Below are 22,957 nucleotides of genomic sequence, written 5' to 3'. Positions count from 1 at the left end.
CACTTGGCTCATTCGACTTTCTTACTCGCACAGAAGGACGTATTCCAGAGCCCGAGCGTATGTGTCAGTCTGCTGCTCGGACGGCAGTATTCATGAGTGTGGGTAGTGTCTTGGTCCCCGGCAATAAAATCTAAGCTTATTTGTGGCTTCGTTGGGTGGGGCTGCACGGGGCAGGAAAAATATGTGCTACAGGTTCCACAGCATTTTATCCATACAATAATTTTATTTTTTTAGCTTTATTGAGGTAGAATTGGCAAATTGTGTATATTTAAGGTGTGCAACTTGATGTGTTTTTTAAATGAAGTTTATTGGGGTAACATTGGTTAATACAATTATATAATTTTCAGGTGTACATTAAAGGTTAACATCTGTATATTCTACTGTGTGTTCACCACCCAAAGTCCAGTTTCCTTCAGCTACCATATATTTGACCCCCTTTACCCCATCTACCTCCTCCCCGCGCCCCTACCCCCTACCCTCTGGGAACCACTGGTCTATAGTCCGTGTCCATGAGTCTCTGTTTACAACTCAGTGTTTCGATATAAGTATAATTAGTGAAACGACCACCACCATCAAGCTAATTAACATATTCATCACTTCACATAATTAACTTTTTTTTTTACTCTCAGCAAATTTCAGGTATATGATACAGTATGGTAACCAAGGTCACGTGATGTACCTTAGATTTCTAGAACTTAATTCTGTACCCTTTGACCAACACCTTCCCCATTTCCCCAGTCTGTCTTTTCAATTAAGAGGCTCTCCCCAAGCGTCTGCTCATGTTTAACTACAAGGCATTAAAAGTTGCTTAGAAGCCTCGTACGTGTGGAAAGTGTTTTTTCGACTTGGGTTTCTACTGTAGGTTGAGCTGACCAAGCCCTTTTGTTGGGAACCCTCAACATCCATCTCGTTAGAACATCGGGGCTGGTTGGGTTCCCCAGAGAATGTTCTTCCCGCATCTTGAAGAACATATTCTATGGAGCCAGATTGGGGGAAGAAGGTCAGAGGTCTCAGCATTCAGTAAGTCCTCCTTCACTCTCCCCACCCCACTAAGGTCATACTGTCACCCCATTCCTGATACCAAGTCAGGTCACACAGAGGCCCCTCTGTTACCTGTCAGAAGAATGAGACTGTCTTCTGCAGGGGTCAGGAAGAGGATCCGAGGGTCTGTTTCTTTTATTTTTAATTATTGTTATTTATTTTTGTTTTTTTTTTAATTAAAAATTATTGGGTGACATGGATCAACAAAATCCAATGAGTTTCAAGTGTACAATCCAACAGTATGTCAAATAAATATATTGCATTGTCTTTTTACCTCCCATGGTTAGATTTCCTTCCATCACCAATTATTTGACCCCTTTTACCCCTACCTGCCTCCCCCTCCCACTCTCCTTCTGGTAACCACTCATCTACTGTCCATGTCCGTGAGTCTCTGTTTGTCATGTTTGTTTGTTGCTTTTAGATTTATATTCCACATATGAGTGATATATGGTTTTCAACTTTTTCTCTCTGACTTATTTCACTTGGCATGATTATCTCAAAACCCGTCCGTGTTGTTGCAAATGGCAGTATTTCATCTCTTCTTATAGCTGAGTAATATTCTATTGTATATATGTACCACAGCTTCTTTAGCCAGTCATCTATTGTAGGACACCTCAGTTGCTTCCATGTCCTGGCCACTGTGAGTAATGCTGCTATGAACATCAGGGTGCATATAACTTTGCGGATAAATGTTTTCAGGTTTTTTGGGTAAATACTCAGAAGAGGGATTACTGGATCATATGGTAATTCAACTGTTGGGTTTTTGTTTGTTCGTTTGTTTGTTTGTTTGTTGAGGAACCACCAGACTGTTTTCCGTAGTGGCTGTACCAATTTGCAGTCCCACCAGCCATATGTGAGAGTTCCTTTTTCTCCACATCCTCTTCAGCACTTGTTATTACTTGTCCTGTTGATGACGGCCGTTCTAACAGGTCGAGATGGTACCTCATTGTGGTTTTGATTTGCATGTCCCTAATAGGTAATGAATACCATCTTTTCACATGTCTGTTGGCCATTTGTATGTCTTCTTGGGAAAAGTGTCTATTCAGGTCCTCTACCCATTTTTTAATTGGGTCGTTTGGTATTTTTGTTGTTGAGTTGTATGAGTTCTTTGTATGTTTTGGATATTAGGCCCTTATCAGAGGTGCTGTTTGCAAATACATTCTCCCATTCAAATGGTTACCTCTTTGCTGTGCAGAAGCTTTTTAGTTTGATGTAGTCCCATTTATTTATTTTTGCATTTACTTCCCTTGCCTTTGAGGTCAAATTCATAAAATCCTCTATAAGTTCAAGGTCCATGGGTTTATTAGTTCCTATGTTTTCTTCTATGCAGTTTATTGTTTCAGGTCTTATATTCAGGTTCACTTTTAGTTAATTTTGGTGTGTAGTGATAATCTAGTTTCATTCTTTCGCAGGTGGCTTTCCAGTTTTCCCAGCACTGTTTATTGAAGAGACTTTCCTTTCTCCACTCTATGTTTTTGGCCCCTTTGTCAAAAATTATTTACCCATATAAATGGGGGCTTACTTCTGGACACTCAGTTCTGTTCCACTAGTCTGTGTGTCTGTATTTCTGCCGATACCATGCCATTTTGATTATTGTCTCTTTGTAATATGAAGTCGGGCAGAGTGATACCTCCAGCCTTGTTCTTTTTTCTCAGGATTGCTTTGGCTCTTTGGGATCTTGTGAGGGACTGTTTCTAAAACGGCTTTCAGTCAGTCCTACCTTTTGTCCTTCATTAAATTGGTGTTGTACTTTTTCCTGTCTGAGTGACAGGAACAGCCAAGTGTCTTGAAGCACAACAAACTCCTGAGGGTCCAGCACACATCAGTATATCTGCGTATCTTTTGCGGGGAGCTCCAGAGGCCATGGCCGATGCCTCCGTCAAGTCTGGAGTCCAAGAGATATTGAGAGGGAAGCAACTATTTAAAAAAATCTGGTTTTATTTGTTTTCCTCTTTTGTTATTTTCATTATTATTCATTGATCTTCAAAAAATTCATTTGTTTTTGAGCATACAGATTAGTTATTGTTTAGCTGGATGGGAATGCCTCATGTTACTAGATCCATCTTTTGCCAAATAACTCTTATTCTGCCTGTGGTGTGACCAACCATTCAAGTAAATTGCACCCCTGCTAGATTTCAGTGAGGGAAATTCTCCTAAGAACAAACACACGTTCCCTTCACATCATAATTTATTAAATCACCTGAAGACTCTTAATGAAAAAAATAAAATAGCTAACATGATCATAGTGATACCAAGATAAAATATATCCCCTTGGCTCCCATTTGTATGTCAGTTTATATGTTTATAAATATACATGTACACACTACACACAAACATACTTGGCTTTTAAAGTATATTTGTTTTTGCAGTTCCTGTTCTTCGATTTTTGGGTGTTGATGGAGAAATCTATAAAATCAAACGGATTGGCCTTAATACAAGTTCATTTTTTTCGCTGAGGCAGCTTCAAGTTTAATGATCTGTCACATTTGCCTTAGCAGTTATTCCTAACTCTCCTCAGCCTTTATCTAAGCTTTCAACTCACCGTCAGCCCCTGTTGTCCTATAGAAGGAACCTCACCTGTTCATAAGAAAATCAAAACTATTTGACCTGGGCTCTCTTGCCTTTCCCTTTGCTTTCTCCAATTTTCTCTTTGTTTTCACCCATTGCATTACTTTTTTTCCTATTTTAGAGGAATAGTTATCCTTCCTTTCTAAGGCTAAGCCCCCATTCTTACCTGGAACAGTAGAGGGAACAGCATGTGCAAAGGCCTGGAAACTGAAAAGAGAAGAGTTGTAAGAAAAGTAGAGATTTTCTTTTGTGAACAACCAGGCTTTTGAGTTAAAAGTCCCTGATTTGAATGCTAATTCTTCTGCTTTCTACCTAAAGGACATTGAGTTAACTTCCCTCCTTGTGCTTCATTTTCCTCATCTATAAAATGGGGACCAGCTATTTTCTAGGGCTGTCATGAGATGAAATAGCTCGTAGTAAGCCGTCAATAAATGGTAGCCGCTGTTGCCATTATGGCTGAAACAGTAGTAAAACTATGACAGCAGCTCATTTTAAAATAACCTTCTATGTTTCTGTCTCTTATACTAACTGTAAACTGGAAGTCCTGTAGGGTTGGGAATGCTGTCATTCTCATCTTCATTTTAAACATCTAGCACGTACCCAACACACCTAAAATAAACGTGAATGAATAGTGAAGTTTCTATTTATATTGATTGAACTAATAAGTAAACTTGTTTTCTGTTTCCATGGACAATTAAAACCTTCAAAATTTTTCGGATCACATTGTTAGGAATTCATTTCCTTTGTCTTTCACTGTTTCTGAATACTGGCTTTTAATATATCACTTTTGCATTGTAGACGAGTGAAAGAGTGTATGTGCTTTTTAAATATCTCATCCATAATGGTTAATTAACGGGTTGTATTTTTCCCCCCCTTCAGGGAGGTGGTGCAAGCAAACTGTGTTCACTGGAGGAAGAAGTTCTCATTTATGTGCAAAATGAGTGCAAGTGCCACGACAGGCATCCTAGATCCTTGTATCTACAGAGTATCTGTGAGAAAGGTATGAAAATCGCCTGTTTCTTCTCCTCTTTCAGAAAATGTCACTAGTTCCATAGTCACTGACTCACTTTATTTAGATCTGCTTTATCTTTAGAACTGTTATATGTAATGTTTCTTCACACCTGCAGCAAAAATTTTAATTGCTATGACAAATATGATGAAGAATCCAAAGTGATAAAAGATCAACAACCCTATAGTAAAATAGACAAGGGACAGAATATATATTTCACAAAAAGAAAAATATAAATAGCTTAAGCATATAAAAAGTTACTCAGGTCTCACTCATGTATATTAAAACTATAAATAAGGTACCATTTTTTACCCATAAACTTGACAAAGATTAAAATGTTTAACAGTGTACTCTGCTGCCTAGGACACAGAGGAGCGGTCACTCACAAACAAATACGTGAGTTCCTACCGTGTGCCAGGCACTGTCATAGGCACTAAAAGGACTGTGGTGAACTGGAATGAGTTCCTGCCCTCAAGGACTCTACTTTCTGGTTCCCATGACATGGCTTTCTTCCGTCTTTGTGTCTTCACATCATCTTCCCTCTGTGTGTATCTGTCTCTATATCCAAATTTCCCCTTTTTTATAAGGACACCAGTCATTTTGAGTTAGGACCTCATTCTAACTAGACTACCCATACTAACACTCTATTTCCATATAGAGTCACATTCTGAGGTACCAGGGATTAGGACTCCAACATATCCGTTTGCAGGGGAGGCCTACAGTTCAATCCATGACAGGGCCTGAGATTCTAATAAACCTGGGGATTTATGCTTCTGAAATTAACGGGCTGGCTTATTACAGAAGACCCCTTCCTCTGAGAACAACCAAAAAGCTAGACAAAATATTAAAGGTAGCTACTTGAAGGCATCAGAGCCAAGGCAGTAAGGACTTGAGCAGCTTAGAATTATAGTCAAGGGAAGTGTAAAGAGATGAACCTGATGTTTCACATTTATTTTACCCTCAAAGCATTTGCTGATTTTCAAGTCATGTTTAAGAAGCTGAGCCAAAAGCAACAATTGAGAGGCTAAAAAGCCGAGCTTAGAGTCCAGCAATTTTATAGGACTAAAGGGAAAAAGCTGAAGTCTAGGGCAGCTTAGGGAGTCCCCAAGCTTTTCACTGGGACTCCCTAAGAGTTTCAGCCTAGGAGGAGGAATGTAGCAGATGTAGATCAGCCCTTAGAAAGACTGAAACTCAGCTTCCAATCAGCTCAGTCCCTGCTTGGATGAAGGTGATCAGCCTCTACCCTGCTACTTACCAGAGGCAAATGTATATCTTTTCTGAAGAAAATAACATTACTCTGAGCTTCAAATTATTTCTTCACGTTGTCATGCACAAAAATTACCAGGCATACCAAGAGACATGACCGTGTGACCAAAAATCAAAGGGAAAATAGATAATAAAAATATATTCAGGTGTTAGGAAGATCAGAGATAAACTTTTACAGTAACTATAATTAGTGAACAATATGGGGAATTTTGTTAGAGAACTAGAAACTAAAAGAAAAGCAAATTGAATTCTAGAACAGAAAAATACAATAACTAAAATGTAAAGCTAAATAAGTGAAAATAAATCTCATCAGATTTAACAGGGGGTTTATCATAACTGAAGAGAGCTTTGGAAAACTGGAAAATAAGACAAAAGAAAATATCCAGAGTAAATCACAGAGAGAAAAATGATGGAATATACACAAAAGAGTGTAAGAAATGAGAAACGGTTCAAAGGTCTTAACAAATACGTGATTGGAGCCCTAGAAGGACAGGAGAGAGATTGTGGCTGAGAATCTTTTGAACCTGATGAAAAATATCAAGCCACAGATTCATATGTACTGTGAACCCCATTTAGGACAGTCAACAAATCTGGCATATATAAATGACAGAAGACCAACCTGGAAAATGTGGAGAGGGAGCGTTCTTGGTGATTAGGTTGGAAGCACTAGATTAGGTAGATTAGGTAGGGCCTTATAGGCCACGGTGATGAGTTTAGATTTTATTCTAGTTATAATTGGAAGTCATTTGAGGATTTTAATAAGGAGAGACATTATTTTTTAAGGTCACTTTTGCTGTTATGTGGATGTAGAGGATGAATTGCAGAGAGACCACTTAGGTGTTTGGGACAATTCAGGTAAGGAATGCTTGTTTTGGCATGGAGTTATAACGGTAGAGATGGTATGATTCAGGGTATATTTTGGGGGTAGACCCCTAGTGTGGGTTGGATGTGGCAAATAAGGGGGAAAGAAGAAATGAGGATAACTCTTACTGCTTTTGCCTGAGCTTATAGGTAGATGATACTGAAATGGCAAAGATTCAAAGTGGAACAATTTGGGGGATGAATAAGCAGAGATCAATAGGTCTAGTTTGACCATGGTAAATTTGAGGTATCTATGTGACATCAAGTAGAGATGTCAAGTAGGCATTTTAAAATACCCACTGGTATTTTAAATAGTCTGCTATTTTAAATAGTCTGGCACTCAGGGGGGAATCTCAGACTAGACATAGGGATTTGAGAGTCATCAGCATATGGTTTTTCTTTAGAGCCTTGGACCTGAATGAGTCACTCAGGGACAAAGTGTAGACAAAGAAGACGAGAGGCTCTAGGCCGAATCCCAGATCAGCCCAACACTTGGAGGTAGTATAAATTATTGTTAGAAAGTCCAAGAAAGGAGGAAGAAATCATATATAGCACTTCTTACATGCTTTTGGCCAGATTTTAATCATACTACCGTAGCACAAAAAGAAGGTAGAAAATGTCATTATTTTCGGTAGCTAAATATCCAACTAAAAATAGAGGATTCTGTTACGGTGGAGAGGGAGACAGTGGATAATTGGGGTAAAACTTCTTCCTACAGAGGTTGAGTACAGGAGTAGGTCCAGCAAAGGAGAATGAGAAGGAGCGGACAGTGAGGTAAGAGTAAAATCAGGCAATTGTGGCACCATGGAAGTTTAGAGGGAAAAAAAGGTCAAAAGGAGGTGAGGTGAAGTGGGGCGGGCCTGTCAAAAGCTGGTGCAAGATTAAGTAAGACGAAGACAGAGCCTTCGGCTTTAACAAAAATGGAGATTATTGGTAATCCTAAGGGCCATTACAGAGGGAAAATGAGGACAAGAGCCAGTTGGGATGGATTGAGGAGAGTGGGATAGGGCAAATTTCGCGAGACTATAAGAGGAGCTAAGAGAAGAGTCAGCTAGAAGAGACAGAGGTCATCCGGAGAAGGTTTTGTTTTGCTTAGTTTAGTGAGGGGGGCTGTGAAGGGATATGACAATGACCTAATAAAGAAGAAAATTTTGATCCTTCATAATGGGGTGGCAGAGCCACACCTGGCATCAATGGGGCACGGAAGGGGGGGAGCAGCAACCGCATGGAGAATAGAATTTCCCATAGATTGCTTCTCAACTTATTTAAATTTACCATTGTAAAGTTGAAGATGATAGATAATGCATTATGTATCTGATGTATGCAGTAAACCAGATAAGAGACCACTCCATCCAGCAAACACATTTTAAAAAGTAGGTGGAGAGAGGGGATTTTGGCTCTGAGTATAACGGCAAGTACACAGACAACGCAGACTGAGTGCTAGGCATTGTTCTAAGTGCTTGACACTTATTCTCACATCTGTGTGACAGTCTAAACTCAGAGATTTGGCAAATTAATATGCAGTTATATGTTTTAAATTAAAATGTCAAGACATCTATATATTATTTTTTTTTCTTTTTCACTTTTGCCAGTCTTGTTTACATTAGATAAAAGGGTTTCTATTCTAATATGGAATAATATCATATATATGTGATCAGTGTGTGTTTTGTGTGTGTGTGTGGTTGTCTCTGGGGCAGGGGTTTCAACTCTTGTTAGTCTTTCTGCAATATGTTAATATGCTTAACTGAGTAAATAATTTAACCTTTCTTTGGTGATTTGGGTTCTTGCAATATGTCTAGGACATTTTTGGCAATTTCTTCAGCATACAAATTAAATGTTAGCTTGTCTTCTCACCATTTGTCTCTTTCAGAATTAAGTTAAATTCTAAATAAAAGTTCTAGTCATTTAGGGGAAGGGGCATTCAAATAGTTAGATTTATGATCATTAGAATTATACAATCTGTATTTGCCAGTATGTAAATGTCTACTTCAGAATTATTTGATATATATTTAATTTTAGATCTTTATTCATATGGTAACCTTATAGTGTTTTCTATCTTTGGCAGGAATTAAAAGGTGGAAAAACTTATGCGAAGGTAAGTAAATGTTCTTTAACTCTTTTGAAATTTGTAATATCATTCATTTCTGTTTATAAGCTTAAAAATTAAGTAGTTTCCTCTTCTAATTGCTGTGCCAGTTGGCTATCTTTAAATAAAGCAACTTGGAGATTAAACAGTTGGAGCCAACAATAAACTATAGTCATATTCTTTCTAAATGCCAATTATGGGATGTTCTTCTTAAGTTTCAGCTTCCCTACCAGAAGACGACCTCTGGTTTGCATTAAGCAACAGCATCTGTTACTCCAATCTCCCCCGGGAAGTGTTCCTAGTCCCACCGACTGCTGTGGGATAGGACCCTTCCTCTGTGTCCTCTTAGCACTCTGCATATACATGATCTCAGCTGTCCTTTATACTTCTACTAGCTATATGAAGTTACTAATGAATGTGCTCACCTTTTTGCCACATAGAGGGATTTAGTAATTAGTCATACTACCGGAAACCTGCATACCCCTTTGTAATGGCATCGCCATCAACCCAGTCATCCGAGCCAGGTACTGGGCACTAGTTCCAACCATCAAACCTACCTAACTCCCTAAAACCAGTTGTTACATTGTCATTTAGGATGCTCTTTACCACAAGTAATAGAAAACCCTCCTCACCTAGAGATTTTTTTTTTTTAATGTCACTGAACAAGCAGATGTGAGGCAGAGCTACCCCAGGATTGGTTAAACCACTGACTGGAAATGTCATCAGGAACCCATGTTACTTTTCTCTTTCTGTTCGTTCATTCTCTATGTGATGACTCTGTCCCTGGCTGGCTCCCCTCATAGTCAGTCACCAGGTGGTTGGCTTCTTGAGTTTTCATTAGCACGTTCACATATGACAAAATCCAGCTGCTTCCTCATGTATGACTTTTTTGATTGAAAAATTTTCCTAAATGGCCCTCAAAGGATTTCCCTATATTTTTTATTGTTTATAGCTGGATGCTGTGCCCACTCCTAAAACAGTCATAGGCTATAGGAAACGGATTGCCATGGTTAGCTTAGACTAATCACAGTTCGCTAATGAGCTAGAGGTTTGGTTACTTTTCTTATGCACGTGAATAATCTAAAAATGGACACTTGAATGACATCAGAGCTCTGCTATCAAGAAATAGCCAGGCACTGACTGGTCGGTAGGCAAACAATAAGGTCTGCTATGATGTCTCTTTGATGTCTCCCTTACAAAAAGCTCTTGAAACCATCCCTTCTCTCCATTCCCAAGGCCGCTACCTTAGGTTGTGCCTTCATTATTTCTTATTTAAAACCTGCATTGGCTTCTTCTCTTTTGTTTTCTGCCTCCAGTCCTTCATCTATGTTAGTGCCAGAATAATGGTTCTAAAAGTTCAAACAGGATAATTTCACCCCCTCACCTTTAGTCCTTCAGTAGCTTTCTATTACCTGTGAAGGAACACGAAGTGCAAAGTCTTTAACCCAGCATATTAGACCTATCTTGGTTTATCTATCATCTGTGTACACCTGCACACATACACACACACGCATGCACACACATACTCGCACACACTCGCTCATCCTTAAGCTTCAGGCAGACTGCCCTCATCAGCTTCCTAGGGCGGGCCGCGCTATTTTAGGCTCTTTGCTTTGTGACCTGACATTTTCCCCACCGTGCCTCTGCTTCTCCCTCTCTTGTCCTGTCAACTCATGTATCATTAAAAGCTCAGCTTAGTCATCCCTCCCCACTGAGAAAATTGTTTTCTCCCTCTTCCTTGCAATTGTGACTTCCTCTGTCACAGCACTTATACTTTTTTATAGGAATTTATTTTCTGTTTTCCCTTATTAACCTATGAGCTTCTTGAGAATAGGAATGATTTACATTCCTAATGCCTAAGTTACCTGGAATGTAGATGCTCAAACTTGTTTGGCAAGTGGAGTAATAGTGGCCACAGATACCATTTTAATGAGACAGTTATATCAGTGGAGCCAAAGATAAGATCATAAAGAAATATGAACATTCTGATACCTCATGGAAATGTCAGCTCTTCAAGACAGCCTTTATCTGTCCCATTCATCACCGTTTTCCAATGTCAAGAATAGGGCCTGGCACATAAAAGGTTCTCTGACCTTCAGCCTAAAACATACCCCACCTGTTAATATGCTTTCATCATGGGGACTGACCAGATTTTTTTTTTTAACTTGCATTATGCTTAGTGACACTGTAATACCAGCATTCCAACAGCAGATGGTGAGCCAATGGGTTGTTATTTATTCAACAAATATGTATTAACTGCCTACCATATGCCAGGCATTGTTCCTGGCACTATTCTAAATATTAAAGATGCAGCAGTAAACAAAACAGACAAAAATCCCTGCCTTTGTGGAGCTTACATTATAATAGAGGGTTGAGGGAAGGGCACAGTATAAACTAAATAAATACAAAACATGTATGTACACGATGTGATGATAACTACTAAGGAGAAAAATAAACCAGATAAGGGATAAAGAGTGACAACTATAGGGTTGGGGAAAGAGGAGATGGGTCATGTACTAAAGTTGTCAGGAAGGTACCCTTTACAGGGATGACATTCGAACTTAGACCTGAATAGAGTAAAGAAGAAAGCGACAAGATCTAAGAGGGAAGCTGTGAGGTTAAAAAAACAGTCATTGTTAAAGGCCTCGAGGTGATCTTGGCATTTTTAAGGAAAAGGACACTAGAGGAATAAATAAGGAGAGAGGGAGGTGAAGTTGATGAGGTGGCCAAGGACGGAGGGATCAGAAACAGTCAGCACAGACAACTCTTTCAAGGAGTTTTGCAATAAAGAGGAGCAGAAAAATAGACTGGAGAGAGATGTAGGGTGAGGTTTCAGTTTCTTTTATTCATTAAGATGGAGAAAATCCAGCATGTCTGTGTGCTGATGGGACTGAGCCAGTAGAGAAAGGAAATTTTAGAATGCGAAAGAGAGGAAAGAATTCCTGGAGCAATGAACTTGAGTAGGCAGCAGGAGAGCAGTTGGCATTAGATCGGAGCACAGCCAGTTCACTTACAGTAAGTGGGAAGGCAAATGTGTGGGCACAGATGCATGTAGGTAAATGGATATGGCTGACAATAAGAGCTCCTGAAAGTTAAGTGCCGTTTTGATTGCTTTTATCTTCTGAGTGAAACAGGACGCAAAGCATCAGCATAAAGTACAGATGCGAAGGAGGCAGAGGAGGTTTAAAGAGAAAGGATAATACATGAAATAGGGCATGTGGATGATATGTGATCACATAGCCACATGAGTCTTCATGTTTTTTTGGATGTGGCTTTGCCCTGGACATACCCAGGCTTTTTGGACCCCTTAAAGAGGTGGTAATACCAGAGTAATCATGTGAAAATTAGGTAGATGTCACCTGTGGATTGAGGTGTTCTGACTTATTGCATTTGGTGCTTGTGGCTCTTCAACTGTTCTCAAGTTCTTAACATTCATTCTTCTTGTACCAGTTCGAAGGTACTAAAATAATGCTCCAGCCTACAATTAAATTCTCCATGTCGAATACCATTCATATGTGCCCCATGTGTGTTTTAAAGTCTTAAAGCAACTTAAAATCACAGCAGTGTTTGAAATGGTCGGTATTTTTTATTGTGTATTCAGGGAGATGTGCTTAATAATTGCACATTTAAAACTTTTTTTTTTTTTTGGTGGTTGGCAAAAGGCTCTATATATACTTAGTCATGAAAAATAGACTTAGTTTGTTTAAATAAAAAAAAAAAGATATTTGGGGGTTGACTTGTGCTGCTTGGAAACAAGAAATAAGATTAAACAGCACCAGTGGAAAGACTGGAGGGCAATCTTTGGTAGCTGCATAAAACGGGCACCAAACCTGGGTTGTAATGAGAGGGAGGAACGGGTCTGAGCTGACCTTCTGCACAGCAGCAGGGAGGGTTGGCATAGGGCTAGGCTCTGAGAAAGGAAGGAAATAAGGTTCATAGAGATCCAGCTTAAGGGCGATCAGCAAGACGAAGTTATGAGAGATGCTGAAGGAGAATGCGCTTGTGCCAAAGAAAAAGTGTGATACCCTTAAATCATTCTAGTCCTGGGTGGAGAGTGAGAACCTAATAACCTGCAACCATCTGCAATCACCAGTGGTTAATTAGGAATAGAGACAGAACCAGACTAGGGATAAGAAAGTCTCATCAGCTTTCTGTATGTATATGCAAATGATCATGATTGGTCTAGTATGTCCCATAGTATGACGTGAGTACCCCTGCTGCTTGCAATGATTTTAGTTGTTTGATTTGATTAACTTCATTTCAATTACATATTTTAATGTATATAGAAAAAAGCATATATTTAGCACATAAAATCCATGATTTCAAAGATCATATTGCTTATGACTAGAGCAGAATAGGTCATATTTTTTTTTTACCAAAAGTGAGCCATTTTAAAGACACATTAAGTCTACAGCCATGCCACCCTGAACAAGCCCGATCCCTTCTGATCTTGAAAGCTAAGCAAGGTTGGGCCTGGTTAGTACTTGGATGGGAGGCTACCTAAAAAGACGAGGTGCTGTGGGCGTAAAAAATAAAAAGATAAGGGATTGTAAGCTGACAAAGTCCTTGCAATCTGTGAGGGTTGCCTCACCTAAAAAAATAATAATAAATTAAAAAAATAAAGACACATTAAGTAAATAATAAAACAGTCATTGTTTAAATGACAAAAATTGCACATGACTGGAATTTTTATATAACTTGCCTAGAGCATGGGTTGAATGTTGATTTTAAGGAGAATATGATAGAAGCCTAGTAGATATTCTATTAATATAATTCTTTTTCTTTTCATAGCTGGGCTTCGCAGATCTAAACCTGGCAGAGTTTGCCGGATCAGGAAATACCACTCGTCGCTGTTTACTGGAAGGCTATGATACCAAAAATACAAGACAGGATAATTCCATTCTTAAAGTAAGCACGTTTCAAGATTTATATGTCAACGAGTGAAATTCTGTCTTTAAATAAACATAGGTATATACTGTCAAGGACAAGATGAGAATCCATACTGAGATCATAAGCTGACCACACCACTGAAATACTCATCACCTAGGAGGAAAAAAAGCAACCCAAATCACTAATGCAGTGAAAAATGACAAGTGTTCACCTTCATGATCACGAAGTGTTTCTCTCTGGTGCTGTGCCCACCCAAGGAACAATGCACACAACTCCTATGGCATTAGGGCTCATTGGGAGGAAGGAGCATGATGAATGAATACCTTAAAATCTGTATAGCTCCCAGAAGATCTTTTCTAAAGCAGCTGCAGTGGCCACATAGCAGCCACTGAGTTCTCTTGTGGCTAGCGAAGTGTTAGGTGGCACTCAGGGTGTCCTCCCTCAGTGCCATCAGGAGCCACATGTTCCGATGGCCGCAGACAGAGTATACGCTTCAGGGAGTTGGTGGGAACATGAAATGAGACCAGTCGAAGAAATATTTGTAAAGCATTTTGCATCTAGTAAAACTCAATGGATCACATAATGTGTCTTTGCTATATTTTAGTTAGATTACCCCATGATGGTAAGTTATCTAGTGATAAGAAAGAAAAATAATCCTGAATAAAAACTGGATGATCAGAGTTAGTGGAGCAAAGAATTGCCCTATACCTACAGTTTCTAACTTTATTTTTAGTAAATATTTAGCTCTAAAGATGTGAAAATGCGTGGAGTGCTTATGATAGTCACTCCATTCCTTGCACAAATTTAGCAGCTGTAAAGAAAGGAGGAATGCAGTTGGGGAGGAGAGGAAGATGGTGACAGAAGATAGGGAGGAAGTTAGAAAAAAATAACATGATGTAAACTTCTGTGCACATCATGTTGACCTTCTGGTTTTATGGTGATCTCTGTACACAAAGCATTTGCATATACCTCCGTGAAATAGACAGGGTTGGATAGATGTGCATAGATTGTCTTTATTTTGTAGACGAAGAAGCTGAGACTCAGAGGGTAAGTGCCTCTCTGAAGTAGTGAGCGGCCACGCCGAGACCAGAATGCGTGCCTTCTGCTGCCTGGTCAGTGGTCTTTTCCTGTTCTCATGCTGTCTAAGCATCAGGCTCAAAAGAGACAGCTAATCTTAGACTGATCCTGAACAAGCCACTGAATTCAGTTTCTTTATGTTTCTTATGTAAATATATAGATAATCCTTCTCTGCGTTATGGTGTTTTTATTGGAAATCGAAATTACCTTTACATTTTAGACCCCCACATCCTTCCGGCCAGCTCGTGGTGTAGTCTCCTTCTGGCTCCCCCCTGATCCTTTCACACCACTTCTCCTACTTTGTCCTATAAAAACCATACTTAACAGAGTAGGTCACACGCCATTCAGCAGTCCCTCTCTCCCTTCTGATCTCTGTCTTCTAGCCACTTAATTACCTTCTCTCGCCTACTCATTGATGACTGAGCTCCTAGCTCACAGTTTTTTTCTTCATCCCATCTGTCATCATTTTTGGTGGCTTTACCATCTGTGTGAGTGATGTATATTTCTGGACTGTCTTCTCTATATTTTCTCTTCCTTTAGCTAATCTTATATGTGCCTAGGCCTCTCAGTTCCTTAAACTACATTTCTCCAGCCACTTTTTCCTTTTCTTCGTCTCAATTCCTACTCCTATGGTCACACTCGACTTTCTTGCCACTAGAAACTTTACCATCTCGAAAATCTCAATTTAAAGCATTTCTCCCTCCTATTACTGTTTCTTACATTTCCACATCTCTTACATTGATCAACTACTCACTTAGCTACCCTCACCACTTTCTCACTCTCTTTCAGCCTCTGCTTGCTTTTACTTTCCTCTTTAACCAGCTTAGATTCCATGATCGTCATAACCTTAAAAATACTTCTTTACCTCTGTCTCCCTCCATTGCTGTTCCTGAGTAATTCCCAACCCTAGTCAGACTCGAGTATCCTCCCCAGGTCCACATCCTAGCTGTCAGACATTGCTGCCAAAACTCACACGACCGGGTCTAGCTGGCATCACTGCAGCCTGGCCTACTGCCATCAAACAGTCACACTCTACTTCCTCGGTGAGCTTCCTTTCCCAGCTTCCTAGCTGTTCTGTTTCATTCCTTCTTTCTCCTCATGTCTCCACCTGCCATTCTTGCCCTCAGCTAATGGTCTTGCTTTATCCCTTATTTAGAAAATAGAAGCCATTAAATTCTAATTCCCTCATTTTTGCATCACAGAATTTACAAGTCTTCCTATCTCTCCAGCTCTATGATCCTTTTTGCCTCCAGTTGCAATGAATGAACTGCTCCTCTTCCTGCCAGAAGTCAGTCCTTCCTCTTAGGTTCTAGACTCCAAAGCTTGTCTATCTAGAGTTTTGTCCCTTGGATGATCCCTTCTCCTAATCATCTCTCCTTTTAACGAACCGTCCTCATTAGCTCTGGCAGCTTCTCGTCTCCTCCAGCCACTGTCCCAGTTCTCTTTTCTGCTTCCCTGCACAATTCTTTGAGAGTTGTATGTGCTGTCTCCAACTCCCTCCAGAAATGTTCAAGATATTCAAGAGTGCTGTCCCGATGGAGTTGGAAACCAGACTGTAGAGTTCTGTGAAAGAGGCCATGAGAAAACCAGCACCACAGGGATTGGTCTAGCGTTTGATACATTTAGCACTTAAAGAGAAAGAGAAGAGCAGGAGAGGCACTGGAATGAAGAGATAAGAATAGAATGAGGAGGTGGAAGAATACACGTCAGCCATTAGTGGAAAAGAGGCAGAATTAATTCTTCATTAAGATTATGAGTTTTAGTATTATGTAGTCCTAGCTTCAGATTTTAGCTCTGCTCTTTACTAGCTCCTTGATCTTGGAAATGTCACTTAGTCTCCTGAGCTTAAAATGAAAGTATCAATTCTTATAGGAGTTTTGGAGAGTAAATGAAATAATCCATATAAAACACTTAGCTTATGCCTGGCACTTAATAAGTTCTCACATCGTGACAGTTGCTCGTGTTGTTGCTGCCGTTATCATCACTGTTCCCATAAGAACATAATTGGGTCCTCTCGCTGATTCTTAAAAGACGCTAAGCAACTAGCAAACAGCAGTATTTCAGAAAATATTAGCAAAGCTTGAAATTCTGATCTAAAGCTGGAGCAAAGGCGAGAAGCATTCTACTCTACAGGCTATCAGCAGGCACCCCTTAAAGAGACTGCACGGCGAGTTGGAGTGCAACCTTCCAAACTCTTAGCACCACTGGGAGGAGAGGCATAAACTCCCCCCATCAGGACCGCTGCTGCCGAAGCTCGCACTCTGTTTCCATCTTCTCCACTCCGATTCTTGCAGTTGCAGAATTTCGGATGTTAATGATGATTTTTAATCTGTCTGCGTAACACAGCAATTTAATATTGGATAGAATCCAATTCAGCAGTCATTTAATTTAATGCTTTCTAAATAGGAAGTACTGGACTAGGTGCTCTGGAGGCTGTGTGGATTAGTAGATTATGGCTTCTCCTCTTGAGAGAGCTTTCATTTTCACGATTTTTTTCTCTTACATTTAGGTTTTGATCAGTATGCAGCTGATGTCTGGCGACCCCTGTTTTAAAACGTAAGTTGCTGCTGAAAGTGTAATAGTGGTTTCTTTGTTTAAATTTTCACATTCATATTTTGTAGTGTTTATGGGCTAATACCGGGAGGGAGCAACTCCTCTGCTGGGCGACTGGCCCTTCATTACCACCTGCTGCCCAGCGGGCGCTCCACACCCTGAGTTATAAGCTATCAGTCTTTTATCATCTTCAAGTTTGGGTGAAATTATACAAATTAAAATATTTAATTTGACCTCTGTGGACAAATTTTCCTTAATAAATACCTATTAAGTACACAAAATATCGTGTACTAGGCCCTATTCTAGATACTACAGAAATAGCAGGGAAAAAAAACAGATACAGCCCCTGACATCTTGGAGCTTATGTTTGAAAACAAACAACAAAAACGAACAAGTAAATATATAATATAAAGATGGCAGTAAGTGCTTTGGAGAAAAACGAAACAAGGCAGGAGGGCCGTGGCGGGAGAAGTGCTGCTGTTTCATGTGGAGTGCTCAGGGGAGTCCTCCCTGGAGAGGATGGTGTTGGAGGAGAGAGCCGAGGGAGGTGGGAAGCAGGCCACACCGATATTGGGGGAAAGAGGTAACAAGGACCGTTGGCTCCCCTGGTACCCTGGGGGATGAGTGTGTTGGCACATTCAAGTAACTGCCAGGAAACCAGTATGTGTGGAACAGAGTGAATGAGCGGGGAAGGTCATAGGAGATGAGACCAGCTGATAGTTTTGTAGGCCATTATAATAATAGTCTCATAGGCCACTTATAATCTGAGTGAGATAAAAAAGGTTTAGAGCAAAGGAGTAAAATCTGACTTAATGGCTGCTATGTAGGGAACAGATAATTTGTGGGAGCAGCAAAGTGGGCAAGGGCAGAAATGGTAGATGAGTTAGGCAGCTATTATAGTCATCCAAGATTTTGGGCCTGAGTAACTACAAGAATGGTTTTTCCATGTATCAAAATGAGAGAGCCTACAGGAGGAACAGGTTGGGAGCCTGGGTGTGGGACGCGTTAAGTTTGAGATCCCTGTGTAACATCCAGCTGTGCATATCACGTAGGCACTTAGATCCGTCACTGCAGGGTTCAGTGGGAGCCCAGGTTGGAGATACAGATCTGTAAATCATGACATCATCAGTACACAGATACTATTTAAAGCCATGAGATTTGATTAAATGACCTAGAAGGAGTAAGTATAAATTTTCTTAAAAGACCACAGACTGAGGTGTAGGACACTCCAGCATGTTAGAGGCTGAGCAACCAGTGAGGTAGGAGGAAGGAACCAAAGGAGATCACCCCTGAAAACCAAGCAAAGAACAGGTTTCAAAAAGGAGGGAGTAATGGCCCGCGTCACACACTAGGGAAGTAGGTCACAGAAAGTGAGGACTAAGGAGTGACCTTTGGGTCTTGCAGTGTAGACATTGTCGGCGACTTTGACAAACACTTCGGTGGGATGCTCTTAGACCATAGCCTCGTTCGAGTGGGTTAAGGAGGGTTTTGGAGGAGAAAAATTAGAGACAGTGAGTACAGTGGTCCCCACCTTACCCACAGTTCTCTTTCCACAATTTTAGTTATCTGCTGTCAACCATGGTCCAAAAATAGTAAATGGAAAATTCCAGGAACAAACAATTGATAAGTTTTAAATTGCTCAGCAATCTGAGTAGCGTGATGGAATCTCACTCCATCCCTCTCTGCTCCTCCTCGGATATGAATCATCCCTTTGTCCAGCATATCCACACTGCATACACTCCCCGCCCATTAGGCACTCAGAAGCCATCTTGGTTATCAGATCCACTGTCATATCACCGTGCTTGATTCAAGTAACTGATTTTATTGTTATAATTGTTCTATTTTTATTAGTTATCGTTGTTAATTTCTTACTGTACCTAATCTAAATTAAACTATCACAGGTATGTATATATTAGAAAAGACATAGTATATACAGGCTTCAATACTATCCACAGGGTTCCAGGCCTCCACCAGGGGTCTTGGAATGTGTCCCCTGCAGACCAGAGGGGACTGCCGTATTCATAGACGAACAGTCTAACAGGCAGGGAGAAATGTGGCGCAGAAAAAGGATGATTGCTACAACAGTGTCCTTGGATTGTTGAGAGGGAAAAAGGCAGAGAGTATGGCTACAGATGCACATATATGAGAAGTGGAAGCATGCATAAGATATTTTAAAATTGTTCCTGGTTTCTTAGTGAAATAGGAAACGAGGTGATCACTGAAGAGTGAAGATAGGAAAGATGGAGGCGGCGGTTTGAGGAGGGAGGAAAAGATGTGTGAACGCCTGCTCCGAGAGTGGGCGAGGGAGCTGAATGGAAGAAAGCAGCAAGACGGCCTGTCAGCAGTCGTGAAGACAGTAATTAAACGTGGGAGTTAATTAGATGTTATCTAAATATCCGAGAAAGATATGTTTAGAAAAGTAAACATTACTTCCCTATGCACCAACTTCGTAGTTTTAATAGCAACATCTATATAGTCTCCACTTATGTTCTGTTTTGTCAAGATGAAGATATGTATTTTAGTATAAATCAACCATTAATTAAAACTATGCATTTTCTTCTAACTTAGCCTTCCTATGCTATCTTCTCTCAAACCATAATTTCCTGGCACCTTTATTTCCTACTTTCTTGGGACTAAATAATTTTTGCTGTACTATTTTTGATTTCTTAGGTGACACTATATTTTTCTAATGGAATCAGTTTAGGGTGAAATGAGAAAATGAGCAGCAAAACTTAATAGAAGAAAACGAATTTATCATTTCTTCTCATGAATTTTTTATGTGTTGTCCTTTACTGGTCCTTGTTCTGCCATTTTCTCTCTCTACTTCTGAAATGCATATATTGAAAAGCTCAAAAATAGATCACCTTATGTTCTACGTTATCTCCTCAAATACGATTCTGACAATCTAGAGTTTCTATTTATAGAGAAAAACTTCTATAACTTATTAGAATCAATAGTCCTTCCCTCATCCCAAGATACATATAGGTTTTTCTCAGGAGAATCAAACCCCTACTATTTTTCTCTTTTCTTTGACTATCTGAAATTATGCAACTGTCTGTGGACAGGGGCAGCTCTCACACATCCACACACTTGTCCATACTGAGTATGGTCAGATAGGAAAATTTTTGAACTGATGTAAAAAGTTAATTATTGTTATCAAGTTATATTTCAATATATATCAAATATGTAAAATCACAGTACTTTTAGAGCTGAAGAGAATATTGGAAGTTGTCTAGTTTAGTGATTATTTTTTGTCCAGAACATCTAGCCACAAAATTTTTTTCTCAAATGTATTATGAATCCCAGAATATAACATTTTTCTCTTGGGAGGCAAAAAGGTCTAGTACCTATTACCTCTGAAAGTCCTCGAGGGAGCTTCACGAAGCCAGTTTAAAAAGCGTCAGTATAATCCAAGTTCTCATTTTACAGACGAGGAAACTAAGGCACAGAGTAATCGAGTGACTCAACTGTGTATTTGTCTGTAAGACTTATTTAAATAACTGCTGGAGAGGTTCATTCTATTTGCTTTTGTCTGTCTTTAAATTTTTCATGATATAAAGTTTTTAAATATTTACTAGAGAAACTAAAAAGAGTGAAGCCAATTCTTACTTAGCATTCTCAGATTAAATTCTAGTTTTGATACTTTATGAACAAAATATCTGTGACATAGGTTGTATGGTTTTGGTTTTCTGAAACAAATTTTGTACTTTAAGGCCAATATTTATGAAGAAGGCAGCTGGTAAGTCAGCCTCTCACCACCTGCCCTAAACTCCTTTCTGTAGTTCTTTACTACTCATCTCATCAAATATCCACCAACTGTTGTAAAAGAGTAAAACTAACCCTAAGAAGAAAGGCAACCACTACTGCTGATGAAGAAAAAGGGCCTTTTGAGAGAAAGATTACATACTGTGCTGGCATTGGGCCATCTGGTGATAAAGCAGGCGTAGGGTTGGTGTGGCCCCCTGACAGCTCGGGCTCTGCAGCACCCATATTCCTCCAGGAAGGGTGTTGCCATGCGTCAGCGTGATTTAACGAATAGTACTGTCTCCCAGTTTGAATCTTAAACAACTCTGTGACGTATTATCCATATTTTAAAGTAAGGACATCGAGACTCAGAGGTTAAAGAACTGATTTGTCCTGGGTACCAGGATTCACTCATTCACTCAGTACTCGTGCCTTGATTGCCTGTCATGTGCTAACATTTACCAAAATGAATAAGACCAGCTGCTGCTCTGAAGGATTCGCAGTTTACGTGGGAAACAGACACCCAACTTTCCCTTGAAAGCCAGGAAAGTCTTCACTGAGGGGGTGACACTGAGCTAAGTTTTAAAGGATGAATAGGCAATTACTAAGCAGAGGAGACGTTCCAGAAAGAGATAACGGCCTGCACAAATTCATGCCGTTGTTGTGGGGTACAGTGTATTTACAGTCCACCACATAGACAGAATTGTCATTTGAGGGGCTCATTTTTCATATACTCTTAACATTACTGTGAAATTAAAGTAAAATAATCCCGACTCTTTTCTGTAATTGAGCTATATTAAACCATTTCTGATAAGAGATATAAAAACATTTTCAGAACAAAAGGGGCAGTAGAATAAAAGCTAGCATGTGATAGACGCTTCAACACAACTGAGTTGTCTAGGTAGACTTAGGAGACATGCCAAGGCCCAGCTAAGATTTTAGATTCTAAATTTGCCTTAAAAACAGTCCCCGTGGTTGTCGAACTTTCTCCATAATGCTTAGTTGCCCCAGTATTTGAGCAGTTAGCGCAGATGGCTAAAATTATCAAGTTTTATGGTTCTTCAAGTTTTTGAGACTGCAGAACAAGGGCTGCCAAGCTGAAAGTATTGCTAACGTGTTGTGGCCATGAAGTCAGGCTGGACAGGAAAGAGTGGAGCCAGAGGGAGCCTGGCAGGGAGCTCTGCAGGGTCGGAGACCGGGTCTGGGGCGGCGGGATGGGGACGCCGTACTCAGGCATCTGTCAAAGGAAAACCAAAGGGACTGGCAGTGAAAGATAAGAATTCAGACAGGCGGCCACGAGCCAGCACCAGGGATCGACTGTGACTGGAGACTCCATTCTTTGTAAGTGTATTTCTTTTACATGTTAGTTTTTCTTATAGAAATTGAATGCAGGGTAGGTTTTTTTTTTCGACCAAGCTGTTTTATATTCCAGCAGGTCCTCAAATAACATCGTTTCATTATAACACTGACGAGATCTCGTAGCAATTTAATTCTTACCAGTTAGCCTATGGTAAAATTGATTTTGTTTGTACCATGTTTCATTTGAAGTTAGGCAGACTAGCTAAGAGATTCTTGTAGTTAGTCATACAGGAAAAGGTACAAAGACCAAACTAATTAGTGGAGGTGGAGAAAAGACAATGAATAAGAAAAATATGAGAGAATCTGTGAAATTTAGAGTTGATTGCATATGGAGAAATATTAATAGGAGACACAGGCAATGTCTAGGGCTCTACTTTTGGTGACTCATGGATTGTGATGGCAGTCGCAAAGATAAAGAATGCGAGAAGAAAACATTTGGGAAGAGAAGATAAGTTTAGTTGGAGCTCTACTGACTTTGATTTACTTACAGGACAAATATTTGA

At 39.9% G+C, this 22,957-nt stretch overlaps 1 protein-coding gene and 1 pseudogene across 1 annotated transcript in view; both read left to right on the top strand.

Annotated features, from left to right (window-relative positions):
- FAM102B (family with sequence similarity 102 member B) overlaps nucleotides 1-22,957 on the top strand; it is a 58,249-nt gene that overhangs the window by 20,205 nt on the left and 15,087 nt on the right. Inside the window, exons 2-5 of the mRNA XM_016159799.2 lie at nucleotides 4,489-4,609; nucleotides 8,811-8,840; nucleotides 13,623-13,739; nucleotides 17,308-17,354. Of these exons, the coding sequence (XP_016015285.1) occupies nucleotides 4,489-4,609; nucleotides 8,811-8,840; nucleotides 13,623-13,739; nucleotides 17,308-17,354 (315 nt within the window). The remainder of the gene's footprint in view (nucleotides 1-4,488; nucleotides 4,610-8,810; nucleotides 8,841-13,622; nucleotides 13,740-17,307; nucleotides 17,355-22,957) is intronic.
- On the top strand, nucleotides 13,238-13,356 carry LOC118613116 (annotated as a pseudogene).

Source organism: Rousettus aegyptiacus, unplaced genomic scaffold (assembly GCF_014176215.1).
Source record: "Rousettus aegyptiacus isolate mRouAeg1 unplaced genomic scaffold, mRouAeg1.p scaffold_m13_p_17, whole genome shotgun sequence".
Taxonomy (NCBI): Eukaryota; Metazoa; Chordata; class Mammalia; order Chiroptera; family Pteropodidae; genus Rousettus; species Rousettus aegyptiacus.
This window is presented reverse-complemented; position numbering and strand designations above follow the sequence as displayed.